Raw genomic sequence first — 18108 nt, forward strand, 5'->3', positions numbered from 1 at the left:
ATGGTTGGTTGCTCCGGCCCCGACCAACCCACAGGACCACTTTAACTCTATAAATAAAAGACTTGTTTCCCCCCTACTGGTATTCTTGTAACTAGACCTCAGAACATTAAGGATTATTGAAGAGAGGGTGTATGCTGCCATGGGTAGGCACCAGGAAAGGAAAATGACGGAATGGTAAGTATTACATTTTCTGTTTTTCTGGTGCCTTCATGGCAGCATAGCAATGGTAAATAACTCGCTTACAGGGAGAGTACTGCAATAAGAAATCTAATGAAAACTACAGCACAGATAACTGCAAGGTCCTCTCCCCAAATTCTCGGGAAGTAAGAACCGCTGGGTCTACACTATAGTGCGACATGAAAGTGTTGAAGGACGACCAACTAGCCACTCAGAAAATTGTCTCAGGGGAGACCCGCGCCAAGGCTGCCCAAGAGGAGGCCATTTCCCGCGTTGAGTGTGCTTTGAGCGCATCTGGAACTGGAAGACCACTAGCCCGATATGCTCTTTGGATTAAACTCACAATCCAGCATGCCAAGGTCATCTTGGATGCTGCCATTCCCTTTTTGGCGCCCTTTGGGATGATAAACAGTCGATGATCTTTACGGAACGGTTGTGTTAAACTTAAATAGTGCCTTAGGGATCTAGCTATATCTAACTCGTGTAGTCTTGAGGAGGCTGGGTCCTCCCCGAATGCTGGAAGACCCCATTCCTGGTTGAGTGGCAATAAATTTTCCGGCCTTGCTGTATATAAATTTTCCGTGGTATGCACAGTATAGTTCCAGAGCTGGCCAATTGTTAGACAGCTGAGCTTGGCCTGACTCAGGTAGAATGACAGGTATGGGTGGGTGCATGTGACATCAATCACTTAGCACCTGTTTCTAGTGGTTTGAAGAAGACGGGCAGGAGGAGGGGGAAGGACCAGCAGCCTGCCTGAGCCAGAGCAAGCTGGCAGTGCCCTAGAGCCTGCCTGAACCTGCTCACATTGCCCTACAAGCTTGCCTGAACCTTCCCACAGTACCCTACAAGGCTGCATGCATGAAATGGACAACGATTTAAGAGGGAAGTGCAACTAGAAACCCTAAGGTAAAGGGGGAGTGAGGAGGACACTTATTTATGGAGGAACTCTGCAAATTCCTGTGTAAAGAAACTCTGATGTAAGGAGGTTCTGTCACCAGATCCCTCTTATATCAAAGTTGCCAGTGCTCCTCCCTACATCAGGTTGCCCAGTGCCTTTTAACAGAGTTAAAGTTTAAAGGGGAACTCTGCAGATTCTGTTGAAAGGGCTCATTCAAACAGGTTTTGAGTCTTGTTCTCCACACAGAGCTGCTGTCTGCTGTGTGTCCATCTCGGAGCTGTATGCAGGCAGCCCATAAAAGTGGATGCAAATGCCTTAGTCAGTTTAGATCCATATATACACAATTGCACAAATTTTGACATGCAATTTTGTCCATGCAACCACTGTGTCTGCATCCACTTCTACATACTGCCTGCACAACAGACAGCAGCTCAATATGAAGGACTGGTCTGAATGAGCATTAAGGGGAAATTCTGGGGACTATGATGTGATTCCTGACTCCTACACTCTATACATTATGTTGTACATCACAAGTGCCCGTTGTCTCAACAATTGCTGGTTTTAATAAAGTTGTTTTTTATGGTCGGCTGTGACAGACAAAATTCTATCCTTTTTGTGTGCATAAAAGCATATGTAATGAAAATGTTAAATTTTTTTTTTCTTTTTACAAAATACTTTGTCCTGAGATTTATTTGTGCCTGTGAGGCTGTCAGTTGTGGTACAGCAATTAGGAGTATTTTGTGGTACAATGACTGTGTTATACAATACCTGGCCATACATACTGGCTACGCATTGTGGAGGGGAGGGGGTGTTTGGAGGATGGTGTGGACGTGAGGGGGGTGGTGGGAGGCACCAAATTGCAACTTTGCCTATGTAGACAAAAATCCTTGCACTGGCCCTGCACAAGAACCTGCTCATCACCAGTGCTGCAAGTAGCAGTTCTTGTTGATACTAGGGATGGGCGAAGGGTTTGGCCCAAGCATAAGTTCAGGCCGAACTTTCTTTTTTCGCTTGTTCAGGCAAACAACCCCTCTGAATGGACCACAATGCATTGCGGCACTGAACAGTGCATTGCAAGCCCTGATTGGCTGAATCAGGGAAAGCTTCAGCCAATCAGGGCACAGAGCACTGTCAGAGTCATGATTGGACACTGTCATCATGACTATCCAATCATGGCTCATTCCCGCTCCACAGTATAAAAGTATTCTTTCAATGGCAGCCATTTTCAGTGTGATTTTGGCATGGAGAGAGATAGAACAGGACTCGGTTCAGTGCTATCAGTTAGTTGGTGTGCTATACTGTGCTATTTTGCTTCAATTGTCAGTGTAGAATATTAGTTTAGTGTCAGTCTAAGGATAGTGTGAGTGTAGTGAGGAGGACCATCATCCAGCTTTGCATAGTATGCAGCTAGAGTAGGAACAGCTCAGATAGTTTAATTGTAGTGTAGTGAGACCGTGTCAGTAATCTTGACATTAGTGTATAGCTATAGTAAGGTCAGTTCAGATAGCGTCAGTGTAGTGACGGTTGTACACCGTCTATTTGATTGCGTTACTGTCAGTTTAATGGCATTTACTTCTGTGTGTGTTACTGCCAGTTTAACACCATATCGTTTTGCATGCGTTACTGCCAGTTTAATGCCATATAGTTCTGTGTGTGTTACTGCCAGTTTAACGCCATATCGTTTTGCGTGCATTACTGGCTTTTTAACGCCATATAGTTTTGTGCATTAATGCTAGTTTAACACCATATAGTTTTGTGTGCGTTACTGCCAGTTTAACGCCATATAGTTTTGCGTGCATTACTGCCAGTTTAACGCCATATAGTTTTGTGCGTTACTGCCAGTCTAACGCGTTACTGTCAGTTTAATGGCATTTACTTCTGTGTGTGTTACTGCCAGTTTAACACCATATCGTTTTGCATGTGTTACTGCCAGTTTAACACCATATCGTTTTGCATGCGTTACTGCCAGTTTAATGCCATATAGTTCTGTGTGTGTTACTGCCAGTTTAACGCCATATCGTTTTGCGTGCATTACTGGCTTTTTAACGCCATATAGTTTTGTGCATTAATGCTAGTTTAACACCATATAGTTTTGTGTGCGTTACTGCCAGTTTAACGCCATATAGTTTTGCGTGCATTACTGCCAGTTTAACGCCATATCGTTTTGTGTGAGTTACTGCCAGTTTAACGCCACATAGTTCTGTGTGCCTTACTGCCAGTTTAATGCCATATAGTTTTGCATATGTTACTGCCACATAGTTATGTGTGCATTACAGCCAGTTTAATGCCATATAGTTCCATGCTTCACTATACGTTTGGAGCATTATATTGCATTATATTGCAGTATATTATAGTGTATTCGAGTACTAAAATTAAAGTGCACCAAACACCTCTTTACATTGATTAAATTGCATCTACATACAGATTTCAACTTCTTCTTTACATTTGCTTATAAGCACCGCACCCTCCCTCCCAATAATGTCTGAGAGGACAACAAGGAGAGGCAGACATTCCCTTGGCACTGTAAGGGAGCGAGCAACAAATGTGTCCACAGGCAAAGGTGAACATGATGGTCAGTCCTCAGGCAGGGCATACTTTCCTCTGTTTAGTGAGTTTGCCTCTGCTATCCAGCCACAGCATGCAGAGGAGGTGGTGGACTGGCTTACTAAACCTTCCTCATCCTCTGTCACGCAAGTAGAGACAAGTGTGCAGTCCCCTGCAGATGTAGATGATGATGATGTTGAGGTCACTGATGCAACCTGGGTGCCAGATAGAGTAGAGGAGGAAACTGAAGGTGAGGCGGCACAACCCCAAGGAGGCCGGCATCAAGAAATAGTAGAGAGCAGTCATCCTATTCCATCACATTCTGCAGCTGTTATCTCCCGGCCCACTCCCCAAAGCTCAGCTGTCTGGTCCTTTTTCAGCATATCTGCAGCAGATCACACTGTTGCTATCTGCAAACTGTGTCTCAGGCACATCAAACGTGGAAAAAACACCAACCATTTGGGTACCACATGCCTAACAAAGCATTTAACGTCCAACCACTCGGCCCGTTGGTAAGAGCACCTAAAAGTCACACAAATTGGGGCACAAGTCTGTCCCTCCTCCTCCTCCTTACCCACTTCAGTCCGCACCCTGCGATACCGAGCAATTACCTTTCAGCAGCCTCCACTGACAGGGATGATGGTATAGCACAGGGTGTCCCAGGTACTAGTAGCACATTTGCCAGCAGCACACCACCAGCTGTACACTGTAGCCAGCAAATTTCTCTGCCTCATCTGCTGCAGCGGAAAAAAAATATATACAGTCCCTGCCACTCACATGCCCAGCGTCTGAATGCAGCTTGTCAAAGCTGTTGGCTCTCCAACTTCTGCCTTTCAGCCTGGTGGATTCTGCCCCCTTCCGTGAATTTTCACAATGTGCTGTACCACAATGGCAGGTTCCCAGTCGCTACTACTTTTCACATAAGGCCGTTCCATCTCTCTACCATCATGTGGAAGTGAATGTTCTGGGATCCTTGGGCAAGGACAATATATGACAATATATGACACATAGTCCAGCAAGGATGGGCAAGGACAATATATTTAGTTCACAGCACACTGGGTAACGCTGCTTGCAACTCAAAAGGATGCAGGACAGGGCTCAGTGCTGCAGCTTGTTGTGACCCCACGTCTCCATAAAGCTGGTGGTAATTATGCCAGACCTGTGAGTTCTACCCCTCCTCCTCCTCCTGGAAAATATTGATTTGAGTCTTTTGTTGGTCAAGAGAGGAACGTTGGAGAAAGTGTCCGCCTAAGGCATTTCGGAAATTTTTTAGTCCTCGCCACCCAGGGCTGTTGGCTTCCACATCCCATCAGCAGCGCCTGCATCACATGGTGGACGATTACTTCTGGCCAAAACAGAGATAGAGAGCTTTCCAGCTGAAGATCCACTGACTCACTGGGTCCTGAGAATAGACCACTGGCCAGAACTTGCCCAGTAAGCTATTGAGTTGTTGGGCTTCCCTGCATCCATTGTGCTTTCAGAATGGGCATTCAGTGCTGCAGGAGGTTTCCTTATTGATCATAGAACGCGTATGTTCACAGACTCCGTGGACCGTTTGACTTTTATAAAAAATGAATCAGTCCTGGATTACCAGCTATGAAACCCCTGATGCCGATATCACTGATTAAGTCTTTTTGGAATGTGGAATCTCTGCAGGACTTCGAGGCTGCCTAGCTTTGAGGGTGTTCAATCATTTCATCTGGAAGAATGTTTTTGGTATAGTTTTCATGGGCACAATTAACATCCGAAGACCAATTTTTCAGCACCTGTTTGACAGGTGCATATTATTGCATTTTTTTTACAGCAAGGCCAATTCTTGCTTTCATCAAGATTACCTCTATAGGGTTACGGTGGAAAGACACCCCTGACACCCAAAGAGTCATTTTTCTGCACCTGTTTGACTGGTGCATATCATTGCAATTTTTTACAGCAAAGCCAATTCTTGCTTTCTTCACCTTTACCTCTATAGCGTTATGGTGGGAAGGCACCTGTCATGAAAATCGCATGAAGAGACTGACCTCCAGGTCTTCTGGTTTTCCGATCACGGGCTTTGTCGCGGGTGCGCACGATCGTACGAACGCACATGCGTTCGTATGCGGGTGCGCGTGCGCGGACACGTGCGGGGTCGCGTGCGTGCGTCCGTGTTGGCGCCAAACGGCCTATTTAAACCAGCCTCTTGCTAATGGTCTCTGCTGTCTGCTCTATAGCGTTATACCTGAGAGACCTGATCCGTAATATTTGTTCCTGTTTGACCCGGCCTGCCTGTGACCCATCTGCTATCTGCCTGCACCCTACCCCGGCTTGTTGTGACGATTCTTCTGCCTGTTCCCTTGTACTTCGCTTCCTGTCTGATATCTGACCCGGCTTGTTTTGACCATCCATCTGCTAAAGGTGAACCTGCTTACATTGAACTGTGTCATCTGCCTCAAGTAACCTGCTTGTTTTGAACTGTTCATCTGCTGCAAGTACCTGCTTATATTGCACTGTTTGTTTGCTACAAGTTACTTGTCTTATTGAAATGTTCACCTGCTGCAAGTACCTGCTTATATTGAACTGTGTCATCTGCTGCAAGTTACCGTGTTATCTGCTATAAACTACCTGCTGATCCATTCGCTGTGATTACCTGCTCCACTGAACTTCACCTATCCATCCCTCTCATCTGTTGATCCTGCCAGGCACCTATACCCCTCCTTACTCCTGTGTTCCCTGTTACATTGCCAGGAAACCGGTAGTGGGAGTTGTAAGGGAGGCCTCTTTCCGCAATCCGGGCTCGCTACTAGAAGGTACGTGACAGCACCACTGACACCCAAAGACCAATTTTTCAGCACCTGTTTGACAGGTGGGTATCATTGCAATTTTTTTACAGCAAGGCCAATTCTTGCTTTCATCAAGAGTACCTCTATAGGGTTACAGTGGGAAGGCACCCCCACACCCAAAGAGTCATTTTTCTGAACCTGTTTGACAGGTGCATATCATTGCAATTTTTTACAGCAAGGCCAATTCTTGCTTTCATCAATATTAACTCTATAGGGTTACGGTGGGAAGGCGCAATTTTTACGCACCCAATACTAGAATGTATCCAAAAAAAACTCTAATATTCTTACCAGTGCACTACATTGTGGCCTCATCATACTCACTGGCTCCCCAGGTGTTGCTGAGCAAAATAAAGGCAGCTTCAGGGAAAATTCCTTTTTTGGGGGGGGGGGGGCTTTATAAATGCAATTATTGCTGCAGCAGATTCCAGACATGGTACAGATCTGCCACTTTACAGGTAGACTAAGACAACCCCCCAGGCACTATATTGTAAGGATTTTTTCATTTTTTATGCTTTCACTTTAAAAATCTAAAAAATCACTGCTCATTAAAAAATTATGTTTTTCATAAACTTTTTTTCATTGATACATGTCCCCCAGGACAGGACCCAGACCCCTATAACCATTGTATGCCCAATTACTTGCATATAAGCCTTTAAAATTGACACTTTTGATTTTTGATGTTTGGGTCCCATTGACTTTAATAGGGTTCGTTATTCAGGTCCGAACTTTTGCAGTGTTCGAAAGTTCTGGTGCAAACCAAACAGGGGTCTGTTCGGCCCATCCCTAGTTACTACCCATGGAATAAAGGCTCAGGCACCACTTTTCCAGCTGGTGAGTTCTACTGAAACAAAACTAACATTTAATTCTTGGAATTTAGACAGAGAAAGGCTTGCCTCTCCAGGTGAGATGAGGAAGCCTGATGGAATTAGTGGGTTCCCGCCTCAGCCTGCCTCCGCAATTAATTTGTAAAAGAAGAATAGGCTGCACACCACAACTGTGATCTAAAATCCTTTATTGGGACATAGATGCATTTCACACAATTTATAAGTGCTTAGTCATTACCTGATTAAAGTAACACCTATAATCATGTGAAATGATTCCTACTGTGCATGCACTGTGCTTTTCTGAATGGTCCCCCTTGTCTTCTGTGACCTCTGTGTTTCCCAGAAGGCGAGGCGGAAATTGTGTAGATCGCCATGATCATTGTGCTTGTATTGTCATACCCGGAAGTGGGAGCGGGTACCTGGTTTTGACATGTATCCACTTCCTCCTCTCGCCTCAAAGGTGCTATATATGGCAGCGGGGGGGGGGGGGCGGAGGGTTGGGGGAGAGGAATAAACCAGATAAAGTCAGAGAGAGATATTCCAGTGTTCAGAGCAGGGCATTCTGTGCTGGGAGCTGTCATGACTGACAACTTCTCACAGACGGCTCGCTGGTTGCTATGAAGCTTGTGGCTGCCAGCATCATAACAACAAATGACTCATCCAACGTTCCTCTCTTGACCATCCCCTGATTCAGCTGGTGGCTAGGATAATCTCAATCTAGCATCAGAATGACACTGTGGAAGAGTCTTTGATTGCTATGACAATACCAGCATTCTCCTAATGCTGGCCTCCCCCCATGTACCTCTCACAAGGTTTTTTTTCAAAACACTTGACAATGTCACAGTAACCTCTGGCCAACAGGTAATACAAGCTAAATCCCAAGAAGTAAATGTAACCTCATCTGTCCAAATATCTTACCCCTTTTGATGGACTCACTCTCTGAAGTTCTCACTTTAACCCCTAGCTGCGAGTCTCTATCTGGCCAATATTCCCCCACTCCTTAGAACTAACCATATTTTTAGAAACCTGGCAACATTGCCACATTTCTTGGGTTTGTAGGATCCATGCTGTCAAAATGACATTTATTCTTAAGCTTCTATGTTTTCTGTGTTTTCTCTGTTTCTATCTGTGAATGATTTACTTATATTTTCCAAAGTAAGTTCTTGGAGTTTATATAGTTAGCATTTCCAAATATAAATTCATATTATCAAGCAGCTCATATACAGTGCCTTGAAAAAGTTTTCATACCCTATGACATTTTCCAAATGTTGTCATGTTACAACCAAAAACTTAAATGTCTTTTTGTTGGGATTTTATGTGATAGAAATATGTGAAAAGTGTGACATGCATTTGTATTCAGCCCCCGAGTCTATACTTTGTAGAACCACCTTGCACTGCAATTACAGCTGTAAGTCTTTTTGGTTATGTCTTTACCAGCTTTGCACTTCTAGAGAGTGAAATTTATGTACATTCTTCTTTGCAAAATAGCTCAAGCTCTGTCAGATTGGATGGAGAGCATCTGTGAACAGCCATTTTCAAGTCTTGCCACAGATTCTCAATTGGGTTTAAGTCTGGACTTTGACTGGGCCATGCTTACACATGAATATGCTTTGATCTAAACCATCCCATTGTAGCTCTGGCTGTTTAGGGTCGTTGTCCTGCTGGAAGGTGAACCTCCACCCCAGTCTCTAGTCTTTTGCAAACTCTAACCTGGTTTTCATCTAAGATTGCTCTGTATTTGGCTCCATCCATCTTCCCATCAACTCTGACCAGCTTCCCTGTCCCTGCTGAAGAAAAGCATCCCCATAACATGATGCTGCCAGCACCATGTTTCATGGTGGGGATGGTGTGTTCAGGGTGATGTGCAGTTAAATTTTGGTCTCATCTTCTTCCACATGTTTTCTGTGTCTCCCATATGGCTTCTCACAAACTGCAAACATGACTTCTTATGTTTTTTTTTTTTCAACAATTACTTTCTTCTTGCCACTCTTCCATAAAGGCTGGATTAGTGGGGTGCACAACTAACAGTTGTCCTGTGGACAGATTCTGCCACCTGAGCTGTGACTCTCTGCAGCTCCTCCAGAGTTACCATGGCTGCTTCTCTGATTAATGCTCTCTTTGCCCGGCCTGTCAGTTTCTGGGAATGGCCATCTCTTGAGATTGAACAGTGCTCCGTGAGATGTTTAAAGCTTGGGATATTTTTTTATAACTTTACCCTGCTTTAAACGTCCCCACAACTTTATCCCTGACCTGTCTGGTGTGTTCCTTGGCCTTCATGATGCTGTTATCTCACTAAGGTTCTCTAACAAACCTCTGAGGGCTTCACAGAACAGTTGTATTTATATTGAGATTCTATTACACATAGGGTGGACTCTATTTAATAATTAGATGATTTCTGAAGAAAATTGGTCCCACTAGATTTTAGTTAGATGGGGGCTGAATACAAATGCACGCCATGCTTTTCACATATTTATTTGTAAAAAAATGTGAAAACTATTTATCTCTTTCCTTCCACTTCACAATTATGTGCCACTTTGTGTTGGTCTACCACATAAAATCCCAATAAAACACATTTACATTTTTAATTGTAACATGACAAAATGTGGAACATTTCAAGGGGTATGAGTACTTTTTCAAGGCACTGTAGTGCCTTTAGCCCTCCTATATGCTTTGCATGAATGTCTACTGAGGGCATTCTTGGAGCTAATACCATGGCATTTGATTCTGATAGTAGCCTCCCTGGTAGTATTCCCGAGTCTGGCTCGAGGTGAGATTTCAGTACCAAAGCCAGGCTCGGGATTGCATCGCAGGATCCACGTAGAGGTTACTTACCTTGTATCCTGGATCCTGCGTTGTCTCCCCGCTGTGATCCGCGAGCGTTGTGACGCACGGGGACAGAGTTTGGCGCCAAATTCAAAAAGTAAAAAACCCAGTAAAGATACAGTATACTGTGATCTTACAGATTACAGTACTGTATCAAATAATTACACATCCCTTTTGTCCCTAGTGGTTTGCCCAGTGTCCTGCATACAGTTTTATATTATAAATACTATTCTTTCTGCCAGGAAACTGGAGATTGTCCATAGCAACCAAAAAATGTCAGTTTACCTCAATAGTGCTTTTAGACCAGCTAGAAAACAGCGATAATAAATTAGAATCACTTACAGAATTGAGCGATAGTTATTTGTGGGGATATTCATGATATCATCAAACACTAAAAGTAATAACAGCGACAATTCTGAAACTGAGCAAATTTCTGTGTTTTTGATTTGATTACATTATTGAATATTTTTTATTATTATTACATTATTATTTGTTATATTTATAGTCATTTATTATATTATAATTTATGATTTTGTGTTCCAAACTTTATCATACCCGGGATGTCTACTAGACTCTGGTTTGGACAGATTTAAGTGAGTTATTTCTAAGAATTGCAGGCCTACAATATAAAACGCCAAATTTCCATGCAAAATAATGGTACCCCTTTCAGCACCTAAAAGCTGAAATAATCATACCGCCAGGGAGGTTAACACATCTTTGGTTACCTCCCTCTAAATTCCCACCTAAGCATAACCGTATTCTAGCTCATTCACTGTTACTCTGGGATGGTATAAAATACTCTGGGAAATTGACTTCTCCTCACCTATCAATAGTTGACACACTTCACTGTGCCTTTTTTTTTAATCAAGCTTTGAGAACCCTGTTCTCGCAACCTCCTGGTATCCTACTCCAGTAACCTAGTGGAATATATTCCCAGTTATTTGCCCACTTGTTTCAAGGGCTGTTTGGAAACAGCCACGTTGACACATATTTGGTGGACCTGCCTCTGTGTACATAGGACTGTGGAAAAGAGTATACACTTTAATTTGCTATTTACTTGTATTCTGTGCCTTTTAAAACAGAATTGTAAGTCTTAAATTGGTTTTAAAGCCTTAGGCTTGTTTCACATATAAGCCACATGTGGCTCACAGAAGGGGTCTGGTGCGCGCTGGTTCACTGTTTCATGTCTAATTTCAGCCTGAATTTTGGGCTGAATTCGGACCTAAAATGGACCAAAAGATGCACCGGACCCGTGGCTACTGTGAATTGGATCCCGCATTCAATTCGCAATGGTGTGAACCCAGCCTCAGGGTTTTTTAACTTTAATGATTTCTCTGCATTAAGGTAAAAAACTCCCTCTGTCTGGGATCCCCCCAGCCCCCTTTATACTTGCCTGAGCCTGATCTTGATCCAGTGATGTGCACAAGAGCAGCGTCTCTCTCCCTTCTCACAGGCTAGATTGATAGCAGCGAGAGCCATTGGCCATCAGAGGAGTCTTCCTCTACTGATGGCCATAGCTAGTTCAGGCTGTGAAAAGTGTATCATGGCCAGTTTTTTTTCTGCAATGTAAGCTCCCCCTCATTCCCTCCTACATCAAACAAGGTTCTTTCCTTGGTTAGCTAGTTGCCATGGGCTTGCATCTTTGACATTTTTGGTAGCAGCCGTAAAAATGTTAAAAAATGCAAGCCAATAGAAACTAGCTAACTGAGGCGTGGACCTTGTTTTGTTTGGCATAGAAGAGAAAGAGGGGGAGCTTTGCACATATAAGACTGGCTGTGATACATTTTTCACAGTCTGCACTACCTCTGGCCACCAGTAAAGGAGACCCCACTCCAATATAACTGGATGAGAACACATGGGCAGGTACAAATCTTACATGCAATCTGGATCACTTTAAGGGTTTGGGAGCCGTCCCTAGCAATTAGCACACACTTTTGGGATTCCTCAAGCTATCCCACAAACTAGAAATCTTGTGTTCATCATTCTTCCCACTGCCATGCACACCAGGCACATGAACAGGGGTGTTGCTAGGTGGCAAAAGAACCAGGGGCTTCAGCCTGGAGTCCAAGGCCGGAAACGGGGGGGGGGGGGGGGGGGGTGTTGTTGTACGCAATGCAAGTTTTTTTTGGCTGGGTCGTGACACTAACAGTAGTGACTTACATACACTAACCTACCTACACTGATGGTAGTAACCTACCTACCTACACTGACGATAGGGACCTACCTACACTCACCTGCCTGACCTACATACACTGGACATATACATACACTAATCTACATACACTAACGTTAGTGACCTACCTACACTGACTTGCCTGACCTACCTACACTGACCTACCTATACACTGACCTACCTACACTGACCTACCATACACTGACATTAACACACACTGACCTACCTACATTGACATTAACACACATTGACCTACCTACACTGACATTTACATACTCTGACCTACCTACACTGACATTTACATACACTGACATTTACATACACTGACCTACCTACACTGACATTAACACACACTGACCTACCTACACTGACATTAACACACACTGACCTACCTACACTGACATTAACACACTGACCTACCTACACTGACATTAACACACACTGACATTAACACACACTGACCTGTCTCAGCCGTGGTGTGCGGTGTCACAGCAGTCAGTCCTCAGAGGAGGAGAGGAGAGCGGCTCACCCGAGCGCCAAGCGGGTATGTGGAGCGGCAGCGGCTTTGTAATTCCCGCATTCTGGAGCCAACAGCACCTATGATGGACGTCACACATTCCACGGTCCCGGCATTGGACCAGTGGGACACCCATCATAGACGTGCAGGCTTCAGAAGGCAGGACCTGCTTTGGCACTCGGCCGCAATCGGCCACACTTGGCGGCGCTCGGGATCAGATTGGTTCCGGCGTGCTCACCGCGGCGCTCGGGGCTACCCTGCAGAGCTGACACTCGGAGCTTTGGGCGGTCACATTCGGAGCTTCAGCCCCCCCAGCCACCCCCTCCTGACGCCCATGCACATGACCTAAGGTAGCTTGCCACCACCTAGCAGTTTGTCCTCTGACTGGTCTGCTAGGCAACCATTCACACACACATCTCTGTCTGGCAGATCTGCTAGCTTACAATCTAAATGCAATCTGCCAACACACAGTACAATTGCATTCAGATCAGTGAAGAGCTTAGACCAAGCACATAGATACTACAATGCAACAATCTCTCCAGGGATATCAGTCCAACATAGACCCATTCTTTTCCTTTGTTTCTATTTCATTTCATGAGTCCAACCTAGTACGCAGATGCCATTTATTAATTGTATGCTTTAATATCCTGAATGTGGGCAGTGTATAAAATATGTACAAACAAAATAATTACACAAAATGTTAAAGCACATACAAAACGGACGATTTTCGGTCCATGTATACCCAGCTTTTTCTATATCTACAAGGATATAAGAATGTCATTAGCATCTTGGTGTCAATATTGGTCTACAAATCTGCTCTTTCCTTTCAAATTCTAATTTGGGAACATCTGTTTACTATTGATTGATTGGATTAGGAAAATACTCTATCTTTAACACTACGGAATTAAAATATATCTGCAGTCATACAAATTTTACAGGTTATGCCACATCTCAGCTTTTGTTAAAATGAACCCACATCTACACTTTTGTTACTGGGACATTCACTTCTATTTATCTAGCCCACTTACTGTTGAAATGATCTCGATGGTATATGGCATCTCCTGACTACTGGTTCAGCATTTCTGTGATATGCTGTGACATTAATTTTAGCAGTGTTTAAGCCTAATATGCTTTGTGGGTATCATTTTAACAAACTTAGTGTGTTAATATGGCCAGAAAGTAATAAAATGAAAGTAGAAAATCCCAACTTGATCTAGTTCTGTCAATTCAGAGCACAACACAAATTCCTTTTACACAGTGTTTGATAGGAAATGAAAACGGTTTAAGCAGACATGCTGTCCTTGAAAACACGTGTGCTGTAATACAGAACAATAGTTGAAACATTGTTTTGTGGGCATGAGAGTTACGTCAAATATTTGCTGAACACAAAGCTTGGTTACTCAACTGTATATTACCCAAAAAAAATGAGTAGTTTAAAACAATCCTTATTGATATAATATACAAAGAGTAATACTGGCTATACACATGCAATACAAAATCTTTGAGAAAAATAATTATACTCTTTAAATTGTTTGGTCAAATAACAATCATGGTTATGAAAAACAAAATGACCAGTCCTTGCACAAATCAACTGAATATGAGAATCGAAAATGTGTCCAGTTCAGTAGGAAGCAACTGTATTTCGATCCATGTATGGGCAGGCTGGTCGTACACAAGTTGTCCGACAGATCAACTTGTGTACAACCAGCCTGTCAGGTTTTCCCCCGGATGATCAGTGCTGTTGGCTATAGCCGGGAAAACTGATCATTGTATTCTGATGGTGGTGAGGGCTGTTGTCAGAATACCATACCACAGCAGGAAGGATTTCCCCTTCTGCCTCAAATGTGTAGATGAAGGAACCTGCTGGTTGAATAAAAAAAAAAAAAAAAAAAGGAATCGTGTATGGCCAGCCTTAGTGAAATCTATGATCGATGGAATGTTTATCATTGTGTGTATTCTCAGCATTAAACAGCTGCTCAAAATATGTGTTTACAGGGTCATTTGACCAACAGAAACTGAATGACAAAGTCATTTTGTCTGTTGTGACAAGATATTGAAATGGGTATAAAACCACATCAATGCAGACAAAGACAGCACTTATGTTAGGCTCTATGTACATGGGACGCTGAGGCAAAGTCCTCTGAGCGTTTGTTTTGAAAGCTTAAAACCGGCGTTTAGAAACACCCATCATGCCGCGTTTAGCTGCATTCAGAAAAGATAATATCATAAGACCCTCCCCAAGCTCAAAAAAAGGTTTTATTTAACTATTTCAGCCATTTTGTGAGATCAGAGTGAGTAGCAGCAGCAGAGAGAGCAGCAACGTCCTTGTATTTGTCCACATTTCTGTATTTTTTTTTTTTTACAATGGATCCCATAAAGAGCATATGTGAGGAAATGCTCCTGATGTTGCTCTAGATGAGGCTAGAATGGCGCCAAAAATTGCATGTGAGGACCAGCGTTCGGCGCTACTGGACCCATCCATTGATCGCGAAGCGCACGCCAGTAGGATATTTTACCAACATGTATGTACAGCTGCATACCTACCCCGATATTTTTTTTTAATTTTACACGCATGTCCATTGCCTCATTTGACATTCTACTAGAAAAAGTGTGCCACCAGAGGAACGTCTGTTGGTGACTATCAAATTTCATAAAACTATGTTTGATCACATCGGTGGTCAGGCTTAATTGTGGGGTCATATTTTTTCATATCTAACAACGTATGAGTCAAATTACAATTATACTTTGTAAAACAACATTGCTAGTGGTGTATTGGATTGGATCAAGGGCTATATATGGTCTACGAATCATTGCAAGCAATTACCAGTTTTTAAACTTTTTTTGTTCTTTTTATGTTTTCTCATTGTTTTTCATCATTTTTTAATGTTTCAATGTCCATAAAATTGGGTACCTTTAAAAAACGCTAATAAATAAAAACGTCGAATAGCCACATTTAGCGGTGTTTGGCGTCTGAAATGTGGAAATCTTCGGCGTCTGAACTCAATTTTTTTGCCTTCAAAGAAAGGCTGTTAAACGCAACTGCCTTAAAACAACTGTAAAACAAAACTGTGTACATGGTCACTGATTGTGCGTTTAGCAACAGCAGTGTACATGGGGCCTTATACATATTCAGTCAAGGTCTCTGCAATATAGCATATATAGTGGGAATGTATTACATTTACAATTTTTCAAGTTATCAAATTAGTGAAGATAAATGAAATAAGGCACCAAATCACAAACTGTTCACTAGAACGAGTGCAAAATAATATAGCACCATATAGAGTTTTATTGGTTGAGGAGAACCTCAACCAAAAGTGTTGCGTGCCATGTCAAATACAGGGATATTTGGAACTTAATAGTACTCTTAGATAAATGAGTACCGGTATATGCCACTTCAGCACATCGGAGTACACTGGACCTAAACCCATGGCAGTCACAGTTCAAAATTAAGTAGGAGCTGCCTCTTGATGTACAGAAAGTAAACGATTCTGCCTGCAGCATACCTCAGATTTTCTGAATTTCTTTCATGCAACCTGTATTCAGTTGGGACAAGATTGCTAACTTACAGGATTGTCTGGTTTGAGTTTAAAAGAGAAGTATAGAGTTCAGAAAAAAAAAACATTTATACTCACCTAGGTGGATGTAACATCAATCCGATGCTGCATCTGTCTCTCACTGGCTTTGCCCTGAGAACTGAGCGACCAAACACCGCTGATCGCTCAGTCTCCCCTCTGCTCTGTCAGTCACCGGCTCTCTGCTCTGCCCCTCCAGCGCTTACTGGAATATTGGGCTGTGGAAGGGGTGAGAGTGGCTTGCTCAGTCTCCCAGCAGCTCGCTAAGAAACAGAGCCAGCTGCCAGGTCCAGGCATCTGGGTGGATCTCAACTGTAAAATAGGGACACTCACTGTTGGCCAAAAATGGGTCACAGGAGTGCAGATCTAACTGCATTCTGGTGTTCCATAGGAGAATCAGGGCAAAATGAGCTTTGCCCATACTTCTCCTTTAAAGCTGAACTCACTCCAAAGAAAATACCAAGTTACCCTTGCAGTGGTGCTCTCTCTGCACTGCAAGGGTAAATGCTCATCTTTGTCTAGTTTACCATTAAGAGGCAGTTTTACATAGTTTATCCCTTGATTCCCTGGAAGCCAGTGCTCTCCTCTCCCTTTGGGTTGTGGATGAGCCCTCGGTGTCCTCATTTACAACCGAGGACTGCTGGTCCTTCATTGCACCCGGGGCCAGAGTGTCTACAACCAATAGAGCGCCGGAGAGAGAATGAAGCCTGTGGTGGAAAGTAGTAAGGTAAGTAAAACTGCTTTAAATTATCTCGAAGGCTAGGTTCACGCATTTCCAGCTGCAGGTTGCAGTCTGGGGTCTAGTGCGTTTTGTGCACCGGTGCAGGTGCGATTCAGGTGCAAATTTTTACCTGAATTTGCACCTAAACTGGACCCAAAATCACGCAGGACCTTTTTCAAAAACAGACCACGGCCGCCCCAGACGTGTGAACTGGCTCCAAAGCCGGTCTGGTTCACATGTTATGCGAACTGTTATGGAGTTCAGCTTAACACACCCACTAATGATACCTTGGAAGTAGTACACTGACATAATAGTTCTAATGAGACTTATATCTTACCTGTCCTACATAATAATACTTTTTCGATGTCTTACCTTTGAAAGTAGTGTCCGCAGAACATCACCAGGAGCATCTTACTTCCCAGAGTGTCCCATTGTTGATTGTATAGCACTATCAATACAGGTACAAAGAATGATGGCGATTCCTGAATAAACCAGCCGTATTTGGCTGAAATCAGAGTAAAGTTTGTCTTAGTTTTTTTAGGAACATGTTTCCCATATCCAGCTGGTTCAGTCAGTTGACGGAGAAGAAACAATAGCCCAACAATGATAAGCGTAGAACTCAAATAAAAGTCCAGGTCCTGTGTGCACTGCATGGTTAAAGATGACTGGCAGAGGAGACTTCTCAAACGCTCAGAGGTGTTTTCATAACCAGCTCTCCATTCACTATAAATACTATAGGAGGAAACTCGCACATCTCTAGCAAACTGCTGGGAAGAATGTGCTGTAATAGTACCCTCCCATAAGGCAAGACAACAGTGCACAGTTCAAAGTACAGACCATGACTACTGTAAAGCGTATAGCCTCCAGGGTATATAGACAATGGGATCAGTCAGCATTTTAAAACAGAATTGTAATACTACGAAATATGTAAATGTAAATATAGAAATTAAAAAAAAAGGGTTTTCCATTGCTTTTCACCTGTTCAACTACATTATATTATTATCTCTAAAATGCTTTTGGCAAAACCCCCAGACCCTGATTAA

The 18108-nt window shown here is 43.2% G+C and overlaps 1 protein-coding gene across 1 annotated transcript in view; it reads right to left on the minus strand.

Annotated features, from left to right (window-relative positions):
• The window catches only part of SRD5A2 (steroid 5 alpha-reductase 2), a 236723-nt gene extending 218907 nt beyond the window's left edge, over positions 1–17816 (minus strand). The window contains exon 1 of the mRNA XM_077486285.1: positions 17438–17816. Coding sequence (XP_077342411.1) covers positions 17438–17718 — 281 coding nt within the window. The 5' untranslated portion in view covers positions 17719–17816. The remainder of the gene's footprint in view (positions 1–17437) is intronic.
• Between the last annotated feature and the right edge of the window lie 292 nt (positions 17817–18108).

The sequence above is a fragment of the Lithobates pipiens genome, unplaced genomic scaffold, assembly GCF_037356315.1.
Source record: "Lithobates pipiens isolate NorthernLeopardFrog02 unplaced genomic scaffold, aLitPip1_a1.2 Scaffold_18, whole genome shotgun sequence".
Classification (NCBI taxonomy): Eukaryota; Metazoa; Chordata; class Amphibia; order Anura; family Ranidae; genus Lithobates; species Lithobates pipiens.